This window comes from Hetaerina americana, unplaced genomic scaffold (genome assembly GCF_022747635.1).
Source record: "Hetaerina americana unplaced genomic scaffold, ioHetAmer1.1.p SCAF_41, whole genome shotgun sequence".
Lineage (NCBI taxonomy): Eukaryota > Metazoa > Arthropoda > Insecta > Odonata > Calopterygidae > Hetaerina > Hetaerina americana.
This window is the reverse complement of record NW_027286997.1, coordinates 4,316,339-4,328,651: the sequence shown is the minus strand read 5'-3', so window position 1 is coordinate 4,328,651 and position 12,313 is coordinate 4,316,339. Positions and strand designations below refer to the sequence as shown.

The 12,313-nt window shown below is 37.1% G+C and overlaps 1 protein-coding gene across 1 annotated transcript in view; it reads left to right on the top strand.

Moving 5' to 3' along the window:
- Window positions 1–11,891, top strand: part of LOC139692782 (hemocytin-like) — a 201,104-nt gene extending 189,213 nt beyond the window's left edge. The window contains exons 80-84 of the mRNA XM_071591062.1: window positions 2,931–3,044; window positions 3,951–4,115; window positions 7,457–7,571; window positions 7,753–7,911; window positions 11,203–11,891. Coding sequence (XP_071447163.1) covers window positions 2,931–3,044; window positions 3,951–4,115; window positions 7,457–7,571; window positions 7,753–7,911; window positions 11,203–11,441 — 792 coding nt within the window. The 3' untranslated portion in view covers window positions 11,442–11,891. The remainder of the gene's footprint in view (window positions 1–2,930; window positions 3,045–3,950; window positions 4,116–7,456; window positions 7,572–7,752; window positions 7,912–11,202) is intronic.
- The last annotated feature ends 422 nt before the right edge of the window (window positions 11,892–12,313 follow it).

Below are 12,313 nucleotides of genomic sequence, written 5' to 3'. Positions count from 1 at the left end.
ACATTTGCACTTTTTTGGATGCACTTTTTTCCCCTCAAAACACGGCTTAATTGTGTAGTCAAAATAAGAGTCGAAATTTGTATCTGAAACTTCTGGTTTATATTCATATACATATTCAGGTATTCCATCGATTTTTTTCTTTCTGGGATAGAGTGGTTTCGAATAATTCTTTCCATAATATTTTCCGTTCTGTAAGAATAATAAGTAGGGCGATATATTTTTTTTGCTTCACTCCGAAAGAGTGTAGCAAAATTTTATTAAAGTGAGTTCAGATCCAGTGATATCTAAAGTTGAGGTATCCACCGAGTGTGAATGTATGTAAGTGGTATAATTTGATTAGAAATTAAACCATGTATTTTTGCATGATTTCACTTGGATGTGAATGGTGCAGATCCCAATTTCAAGCTAAGATCCCTTGGGGTGTAAGCTGGCAGTAAACCTGTATTCTTCCTTACTGTATGGACTCTTGCACAGCACTGTCGACCATATCTGACTCTTATCGGTGAGCTTATCATTCAAAATATAGGGGGGGGGCTGAGGAGGAAGCTGCCAGAATGGCCATGAGCCTGTAGCACCCACGCGCAATTGTGAATAAGTGTAATCATCCTATTCGTGCATCAATAAAAGTGTAGAAACAGCAGGCTGTTACTTTGTTCTCAAATATTTGAGTGTTTTTTTAATTAAACATTTTGTACAAATCATCATCATGAGTCAATTTTATGCTTCATGGTTCATGGTAGATCATGGATAGAAAACGATTACCTTCAGGAAGAAGGAAGAGTTATTTAGCAGAATTGTGAATGAGTCAAAACTTCGTGGAATGTTGTGACTGGTGTACTGTCATTGAAGAAATGCGGAATTACTCATATAAAGTATTGTATGGTGGAGGAAATGCAACCGTGGATAGGTTCCAAAAGTATCAACTCTGATGTTAAGGATGTATTAATAAAAGCAGCTTCTGTATTTTTAAAATAAAGGAAATGAAATACTCTCTCACAGGGTGATACACCAATGAAGGGCGCTGAACACTGGATTTTGGCTGCAATAAGAAAAAAATTGTCCTCCACTTTGGGTTTAGATATGTACAATTTTCAAATATAATAGAGATTGGTAGCAAGGAAAAATCTATTTCATTGTTTTTATCTCTAATCTTATATCATGACAGTCAGTGATGCTGAAAAATAGCTAGGCTTAGATGGCAGTATTGTTGATGACATGATAGTATCTTGCAGTAGATTGGAATCTGAGTTACTGAATTGCTGAGGCTCTATTTTTTCATGTGGAATCATTAGTAGCTTAGTTTGTGTGCATGTTAATAAAAATTATTCATCTATTTTTATTATTGTTGCATTAGCAGATGTCGAGAGCACAGGAGTGTGCTTCAGAAATGCAGTTATAACTATGAAGAAATGTGCCATGCCACAAGGCATTTGTAAACAAAGTTAAAAAAGAAAAAAGTTGAACATTTTAAAGTATTTGCATTAATAACATAATGAGCAAAGTTAGACAATGGGCAGCAAATCTATTATCTATATAAAATATGCCAAATATTTGGGACTACATGTGCAACATACCGGCAGTTGGACTGTTCATGTATCCAGGCTATTTGCTAACCTAAGTTCTGTGTTAATTAGTTTCAATTTTCTTTGCAGTAGTGTCTCGTATTGGCGTACTGAAAACCATATATTTTTCTAATTTCCAGACCCGTGTGAAATATGGAATTGTTTTTTGGGGCTCCTTTGTGTGCATGCTGCGTAAGTTGTGTCTGTAGAAGAAAAAATTGTAAGATGTATACTATTGGAGACTTACTTGACTCCTTGCTGGCCATTATTCATTCATCAAAATGCATTAACTATGCCAAGTTTGTACATTTATCACATTGCTGCCTTGGTGAGAAACAACCTGTACAAATATTGCTTCAACAAAGACATTCATTTATATCCCACTAGAATTAGTCACGACATCCATTTACAACACCATCAAAGGAAAACATCTATGTATAATAGGCCCTTAGCTATGGGTGCAAAAATATACAATGTGTTACCCAGCCATGTAAAGAGGCCAAGTCTACATCTATTTTTAAGATAAGTTTAAAAAATTATCTAGTAATGAATTGTTACTATTCGGTGAATGATGTACTTCCATGACAATTGCAATAATCTTTATCAATAATTTATTTCATATGTATATACAACGATGATTTATTCTATGCCTAACATGTAATTGTCAGTGAATGTGAAAAATCTGACGTGCCTTATATCTTGTACAAGCAATTAGTACCTGATCTTTAGGCAAATTAATGTATTATTAATGCCTTTCATCTCAGCCACTCCAAGAGATGATCCTCCTTACAACTAATGCACCATGCTTTTGGTGCATTAATTAAATTAACTTGAGGAAGTCACTGCGGGCAACTGCTTAACTTTTAAAATACATAAAAAACTGTGAAATAGTAATGAAGAGTAATCAATAAAAGGAAGTCTCATCTGCTGCTTAGAGGTTGATTATCGTGCACATATTAATTGCAAACATGAATGTATGCAAATGCATATGCTTGGAACGGTCAACAACATGGTAGAAATAATTTAATAATGTCATTGGGATATAAATGAAAATAACTTTTAGGTGCTTCTATGTCTTTTGATATGAGATTAAGCCTAGTTTTATGAAAGCTATGATAATATTTTGGTATTAAATTAACAATTACCATGGGATGGTGTTCAAATTATGAAACATCCAAAATGTGTAATGGATAGAGTTAAATGTATTTTTTTAGTTTCGACCCAGACAGATGACAACGTAAGAGAATTATTTTATAGAGCCTTGATATCTGAGAGATAATGCTGTGATTATATTTACATGGATAATTCATGTTAGTAATCAAGTTGATAGGGATATATATTGATCTGTTTTTGTGTACTTCATTGCAGGAAGGTGAAACATTCTTGGTAGCGAAGTGTAAGAAAATGTACTGTTCTGTTGGACCAGACAAGGAGCTCACAAAGCAGGAGATGATTGAGACATGCAACAAAGATTGCGCCAAGGTAGGCTCTTCCCGGGGTGGTCCATTGTGAATGTCATTGAGTTTTGCCTAGGTGGTGTGCCACAGTGTAGTCAGCTAGTCGGAGTCACAATTTATTCAACTAAATTTCAGCTTTCAGTTTTACTGTAAGCGCCATAAAGCGTTTTTACCCCACTGTGAAAAGAAAAAGGAGGGGAATATTACACTTGGTGTGCTGATCCCCAGGGAAGAATAATCTCTCGCCGTTGATGAGACTCACTCAAAATTGTGAGATATTCACACACTCAGTTACACTGATTGGCCCAAAGTGGTTAATGGCGAGGTATTCAGTCAGTCTGGCTATGAGCTACCACAAAACTTATTAATTACTAAGAAAAGAAAAAGGAGGGGAATACTGAGATCCCTTGCCAATGATCAGACACACATTCAAAATAGTCATCCGCTCACATTTAAACAGGGGGGGGGGGTGTTTCCTGAATAGGTTTCCAAGGATATTAATCCTATTGCCAGGGACCGTATTTGGAAACTTACAAATAAACACACAGTCACACTGGTTGGCCCAATGTGGTTTATGGGTAAGGTTTATTTTTCTTTAAGTTGAGTTGTTTTCATTTGATTATTTGTTTCTTTAATGGAATTTATTGTTCATTACTCTTTTTAATTGAATATTCCGAGCAAGTAGTGCAGCTTGTTTTTAATTTCTTTGATCCAATGAGTTGGTCCAGAGGATTAATCAAGTTATTCGTTCTATGGTGCTGCAGAGTGGCAAGCACCACTGCATAACACTTCTAAGTGGTCCACGTGCCGTTGGCCTGAATGTGTAACTGTTTTGCAAAGGGCTCAGAAAATGTGCGCCTCCAGTCCAGATGATGGTCCACTTTGCACATCGCTCATTGCTCATTGCTCACCGTTGCCAATTGGGTTCCAGGGCTGGGAGTACGTGGAAGCCCCGGAAGAGTCGACGCAATGCTGTGGGGAGTGCAAGCAGGTGGCCTGTGTGATGGCTGATGGTGTGCTGCGCCCGCCTGGCAGCCGGTGGGAGACGGACGATGGGTGCACCGTGCACACTTGCGAGGAGAATGGAGAAAGCCAGGTGAGCAGTGGGTTGCTGGAGCCGTGGCCTTGACACCCCCTCTTGCCTTGTATGGGTGAGGCCCGCCCATCTGGCATGGTCAGCCCAGCACGGCAGTGTCATCGCAAGGGCTGGAGGGCCCATACGGTTGCCCGGTTGAAGGAGGGAAGCTTGGTTCAAGCCTTGAAAATATTTCAATGGCATTTGGCAAGGGCTCAGTTTATTATTTTCATGAAAAATTGCCATCTGCAAGAATCTTGTTACTGTTGGTATTAAAAATCACATTATCCATATGTAGATGCCCAAATGAGGGTAGTAATTCTGTGAAAGGATGGAATAGGTGGTCTAAATTACATTTTCTACAGGACTTTGTTGTACCCACCCTCAAAGAATTGGAAGGCAATTGTCATAGGACTGCAAACTGGAGAACTGGGAAAAGTCAAGGATTTTTATGTAAGTTGGCCAGAATGAAGTGCAAAACTTGTTAAGTGTTTTATGAAGGAAGGATAAGCTACTGATGGGGACCGAAATGTTAAGGTGGCTAGCGTACTGGCTTCTCATCCAGAGGGCTCAGGTTCGAATCCTAATGACAACAGAACTTTTTCAGTGGTATCCCAATTCCTATTTGAGATGCTTTGTGGAGAGCACTTTGAGTGAGTACGCCATCCATTGTATGGGACATTAAACTGTGGACCCCTTGGCACCTTACGTTAAAGAATAGGCTAATGCCGACCCTGGGTTTCTCTTAACCCTTCCTCCATTTCCATCCATCCCTAATGGCACAAATGACCTCAGCTGTCGGTCGCCTCCCGTATTACTCTACTACTGCTAAGTTACTGGTTTTTCTTCATGTTTTAGAGTTCATTTTGCTAAATATGTGCTGGTGAAATAATGAAAATGACATAAATGGGGAATTCTTGTATGAGGCATCCCTGGTGGTGTACCTCCCTACCCCATCCCAAAGGCACTCCCATGCCCTGCAATAAATGAAGATGCAAAACATGTCCTATTTACAGAACCCAAAACCCTTCCCTCTCCCATCAGCTTATTAACTCTCTCCCACCAATTCCCTACTCCTCGTGTACCTCCAGCAATGTAGTTTACCATCTGAAGTGCCAACTATGTCCTGCCTTTTATATTGGACAATTGACCACACCCCTAAATATTAGAATCAATAACCACCGGGCCTCTTTTAAGAATTCTTCCCTGATTGAGATGTTCCCAATCCCAAAGCATGCCTCCGAACATAACACTCCCTTTGATAAATGCTCTAGTGTCTCCATTCTAGCATCCCTCCTACCCTCTACTCAAACACAAAACAATAGAACAAATCTAAAACTTAATAGGCAACATAACTTCCGTTTTGCATTTAAAAAAAGGAAGTTATGTTGCCGCACCCTGTGTGTGTAGAGTCTCTCAATAATTTCTTATCCACCTTAAATTCATCTTTCACTGTTAAATTCACCTCTTCCATTTCAGACTCCACCATCACCTTTCTTGACACAGACATCTCACTTCAAAACAACAAATTCACTACTTCAGTACACATCAAAGCCACTAACCATCAGCAATACCTACACCACACAAGCTGTCATCCTCAACACACGAAACGCTCGATTCCTAACTCTCTCTCTATCCGCGGACACCGAATTTGCAACACCACAGCCACTCTCAACAAATACCTTGCCAATCTACACCTTGCACTCCTCAAACGCGGTTACCCAGAAAAGTTGCTACGAAATAAAATCCACCGTTCCACCCGACCACACACACCACACAAAAACAAGCCCACATCTGACGCAAGGACTCAACCTTTGCACCACCTATTTCCCCGGATCACACAGACTGAAAACCCTCCTTAAAGAACTGTTTCCAATTTTACATGACAATGACACGACCTCATCCTTACTACCCCAATGCCCATCTATCGCATACACACGACCCGCCAATCTCAAAAACCTTCTGAGATCCACCAACCCTTTGGCGCACCACCGTGATAAATCTGCTCGTGTGAGTGTTTACACATACATATAACACATTTAGACACAATCTACAATGTGTGTTTCCTTTTAAGTGCTATCTATTTTATTTGTGTTCTATTGTGCAGTCCAAATGTTATACTGCTGGTGTGAGTCATTCTATATCATCAATATAAATATATATATATATATATATATATATATACACACACACACACACATTTACATATATACACATATATAAATACACACACACACACACCACATATATATATATATATATATATATATATATATATATATATATATATATATATATATATATATATATATATATGTATATGTATATATGTATATGTATATATATATATATATATATATATATATATATATATGTATATATATATATGTATATGTATATGTATGTATATATATATATATATATATATATATATATATATATATATATATATATATATATATATATATATATATGTATATATATATATATATACATACATATATATATATGTATATATATATATATATATATATATATATATATATATATATATATATATATATATATATGTATATATATGTATATGTATATATATACATATATATATATACATATATACTATATATATATGTGTATATATATATATATATATATATATATATATATATATATATATATATATATATATATATATATATATATATATACGCACACACACACATTCAAACACAAAATCCCACCAAACGGTGAACAAATACTCATTTATATAGAAACAGATTGATGGATTTTGTGTTTTGTAGGAGTAGTAAAATATTTGTTTGGTAGTTGTGTCCATCCAAAAACCTACCTTCACCGGTAGATTACCTAAAAAAAATATATATAAGGAAAAGGGTTAGGAACACACATAAAGGACGAATACAGGAGAGGTGGAGAAGGCGGAATCAAGCAGATCACGAATGCAAAATTATTTACTAGTCCGGGATTTAAACTCCTGATCTTTCCACTTGCCGGGCGGAGGCTCTTAACCACTTGAGCTATCCAGGAAACGTAATTTACATTGAGATCTGCGATGCTTTATGCCCCCTTTCCCTTATATCTGTTTCTATATAAATGAGTGTTTGTCCGCCGTTTGGTGGGATTTCTTGTTTGAATGTGTATTAGGCCAATGTGGCTCGTCTCTTCTTCTGGCTATGCATGCCATGAAATGCACTGTTCTTATCCTTTATGATTTTGTATGATGAAACCAAAAAACTTGTATATTTTTATGAACTGTATTCAAGAATTGTCACTTTTTACTCATGACATGGTGTGATGAAACCTACCTGCCAATGCCATGATGCCATATTATCATTTCATTGCAGCTACAAGTTGTGAGTTCTGAAGAAAAATGTCCGGATGTTGATGACTGTCTTCCAGAAAACATTTACCAAGATAAGTGTTGCAAGAAATGCAACGTCACTGAGTCTTGCCTGCTGCGTAAGTACTTTCTCAGAACTAATATCTCATAAGACTATGTCGGTATGCTGTTGCACTGTTTTTACCAATAATAATAGCAAGCTTCTTTCATGCACATCTTTACCCATATGGAATGGGAATGGAGGGACATGAGTGGAAATAGTTATATTCCTTATTAATGCCAGTCACGTTTCCTTTCCAGCTGAAGGAGGCTGTGCAGCAGTTGAAGTAGACCCGCCGTTAACTGTTGGTTTGATTAAAGAGAGGAAGAATGCCCATGGAAACTGTATAAACACCATTCCAATACCGGGATTCCAAGAATGCAAAGGGAATTGCCAGTCATCGACATATTTTGATTTCAGTAAGTGGCTCATTGATTCATGAAAACTCAGGATTATTGGTATTTTCCATATCACCCCAGTTCTTAGTTTGAGTTTTTAGTTCTGATGTTTTCTTTGGTTGGAAAGGTATTATTCTTTCAACATTTGCTCTGATGAGCAAAGCCTTTTGCACTTGGCCCTTTCTAGAGACTTTTGGTCCATATCTAGGGAGCTGTGATCTATTACATACAGTTTCTGTCAGCAGTTCATTTCTGTTATGGTGATATGATGAATACTTTTTCTCCAATGGCAAAACTTTTATCCATTTGGTGGCAGTTTTCCCATTAGTTGCATCCATGGCAACAAGATTAACTTACATAGCATTCCAGATGTGCACAAACTCAAAGATGGCATGTTTCAGAAGAACGGCATTTTCTATTTACAAGCATAACATTTATTCACGCTCTAGAAGCCACTGCTCTAACTTTGGCGTTAGCAATAGTAGAATTTAAATATTTGCTTTAACCTCATCCATTGTGATACAGTGGGCATGACTACGAATACTAGTGACGTTATGGGCGTGGTATTTTGTTTTAACATCTTTTTCCTTTAAATCCCCCAGAAATGTTGGAATGCCAGAGAATACCTCGGTGGCATGACTCGCTAAAGCACTCTGTTGGGCGGAAAGGGATCTGGGTTCAAATCTCGGTCAAGCTGAATGATTTTTATGCCTTGAAATTGTTACATTATTAATAGTAGTATTGTTATTTATTTCACTTATCTATTAAACTATTTAAAAAAAACTTGAACTGTCAGCGGTTCTGACTAATTGAGAACAATTGTGGACCACTTATCTACGTAGCAAAATTTGTGACTGATTAAGGCATAGGCTTATGTAAAGGACTCCTTAGTGCGAGTAATAATTTGACCTAAAAATATTTCATGGGATCTTTTATGCTCTCTGGTGGATATTATCATCTTACACGATGTTTTGTGAGTGAAAACCTCCCTTGGAATGTTATTTCCGGGAGACATTTTGTTAATTTTGATTACAGCTCCAGTTCTAATCAGTGGACTGGAAAGTGAAGAAATGAAATGATTCACCACCTTTTGTTAAGTTGTTAGTCTTAAAGCTAATGGAAGTTATTTTTTAAATGATGCTGCAATAGCCTGTGCAGGTTGAAATGAATGAAAGCCATTCATGAAGGGGCATGATGAACTTAATGTTATGCCAGAGCTGCAAACTAGGAAATTTGATAATTATATCTTTTGCAAAAATTTTGAAATTGTCATTTCTGAGTATGAAATGTACATTTCTGTGACTTTCTCAGTGAAGTATGATCAAGGTACATTGCACACATTTGTGGAAGATGTGAGGTAAACCTCATATGAAATGGGCTTGGGCTTTAAAGCATTGAAATGCTAGATATGTGTGGAATTTGGCCCATGTATGCATGTGCTAGACATGAGGGAACTGCTTTCTGTGAGTGCTAGCTGAAAGAGAACTTTCAACATCATTTTTTTACCATTTGTGTTTCTCTGTTTTGAAAGAGAATGGGTGTATACATCCTCACTATTTTTCACTTTTTTTCTCTGCTCAGAACAGATCGGGTAAGGCAGCTGTGCACCTATGAGCGAGAGCACCTTAATATTTATGCATCAATGGTGTGAACGTTTTGCTGCAGATATGTATATTTTAGCATAGCTCTTCTATGCTATCGACAGCCTCAAACTTTAACCCCAACCGTTCTCTGTGTGGATTTCAATGTGGTGTCATCTTATGCAAATCCCTAATGTGTCTCCTATTTAAATGCCCCGAAGTGTCATTTCTTGTGACATCAGTCCTTCTCTTTATCCCTGTTAATTTTCAGGTCTTTGGGATTTATCATCACAATCCCTGAAAGACAGTTGAAGATATTAGCTGAAAGTGTTTTTCTTGTCTTAAAGATATCTAGGAGTGAGATTGGGATGTGAGTCATAGGCGACTGGTGAAAGTAATATTCCAGTTGATGCGATGTTTCTAGATTTTAAAAAGCTTTTGATAAAGTCCCTCATTGCAAGTTACTTGCAAAGTTGGAAACTTATGGAATACACGGGAGTGTTATATGCTGCATTAGACAATTTTTAAAAAATCATGTTCAAACAGTCATCCTGGATGGTGTATCATCCGATACTGTCAAGGTCATAACATAATACGAACCCCAGCGTATTACGGGCGGAGGGATCACGAATGTAAGATTAGAGAGATTGACTGCAAGACTGACAGGTTTAAATGGTCATTTTTTACGAGAACAGTAAGAGACCAAAATGCTTGTAATCGAAATCCCCCAGGAGCCGGCTCGACATAATAAGTATTAACCTACAAGGTAGCGACTGCGCATGGTTATACGATTATATTTATATATTTTTTTGCAGGTTCCCCTCACCTTTCCCCATCCATTTGAAAAACCCTAACTCCTTCATCCATTACCCTTTCCTCCTGGTGCTGCACCCCCTGCCACACACCTTTTTGGTGGCTTGCAGGGTATTGATGTAGATGTAGATGGGTATATAGACTCAGATCCTCCATCACCATCTTCCACTCATACCACCACAAAGCCTGCTGGAGTGCTGCTATTGCTGACTCCAGGAAAGCAGGAATTGTTGAGGAGTCCGTTTCCCAGGAACATGATGTAAACAGGGCCCTAAAGTGATGGCAGTGTCAGCAGTTGCTTGCAAAATGCCTCATCAGCAATACTCGTCCCAGTTAGACTCTCATCCCTAAATGTAGTGAAGTGAAAGGATTTTATGCCAATGCTCTCGGCAAAGGCTTCAAGAAAGGGGAGGAAACAATCTCATGCTCGGTGCTCTAATACTACTTACAGTTGTGCCAAAGATGTGATAGAATACCCTTTTAGAGGCACAGCAAAAAAGGGCCCATTCACACACACGTTTTGAATGTTCAACCCGCATCCATTTTGGCATATGAAATCCATAACTTTTTGTATAAATCAGTGGTGTGGTATTTAATCCTCAAGCAGGAGAAGAATATGTCTCCTTCCAAGTGACAGTTGTTGATAATTATTAGGATCAGCTCTTAAATGTTTCTCTCTGGTCAGAAAGTGTGGGAGACTATGGTAAGTGAATTGTTTTCCCCAGTAACTCCAACCTTGTTAAGGATTTATTTGACTTGGCAAATGAGAATTATTATTTTGTAACATTCTTCCCAGATGAAATGAGTCATTTCATTATGGTCATAACAATCACCTTGGGAAAACACTTGTGCTTAACGGCTTCTATTGTGTTTTAACTCTTGTATTTCTTGAAACTTGATTTTAAATTATCCTTTACAGATACTTTCAGTCAGCAAGGAAATTGCAAGTGCTGCCAGGCGACTAACACCAAATCAATAACTGTGGAGGTTGTGTGTGAAGATGGATATGCATATGAGAGAAAGATAAGCACTCCTACGACGTGCGAATGCAATGCCTGTGAGGGCACTGAGACCCGGGGAAGTTTGAAGAAGCCGGCAAAAGTGGGAGGTGTAAAGACTGGGCAACGCCACATACCTCTCAAGGATGCTGACGCATAGTAAACTGCAAGTTACCTGGATGTAGTAGGGGACTGTTGTGGAATTTAGTTTTTGTTGAGCCATTTTGTTTTAGTTTTTGTCCACTTCATCAAATAAGCAAACCAAAATAAAGATGTACACACAAATAGAGTAAGTAGAAGTCTTGATTGTTGTGATTATTTCTGGATACTTAACTAACCTTTTTCATTTGACATGAATTCTAATAAAGCAATAGCAGTTAGGTAAGAGTGAAGTGTAAGTATTCACCTCTCATTTGTATATGTACTTCCTCATGTTACAACATGTATATACGTATGTTAGTCACCTGGTTGGCTGTTACTGATTATGATACAGATTTACTGATAACATAAGTTGAGATTCATTGTATTCACGTTATTAATTGATAAGATACAGAATGGTTGGCTATTTAGGCTCTTCCTGACATCTGCAGTCATGATGGGTGTTACAAAACTGAGCATTTATCTATATAAATATATAAATATATATATATATATATATATATATATATATATATATATATATATATATATATATATATATATATATATATATATATATAAATATGGTAATGTCAATATATTATCTTGGCTTTCGGAAAACAGTGTGTTTTTCTTGTCTTACTATGCCCCAGAGATGTTTCAAGTTGCTATTTCCCTTAAGTGAATCTTCTACCTTCTCTTGATAACTGAATGTTTATGTGCCTTTTGACTTTCAATTTGAATTGAGGTTTTATGGAAAGTAGTACATTTTAATGTGTACCTAGATTGGCATATTGTCTCTTTATATTGTGCATGGAGGAGAGCTTCAAGAAGTACAGAGCTATGTTAGCCATATCCTTCTATGTGAATCTATCCTTGATCTCTCATTGTGTC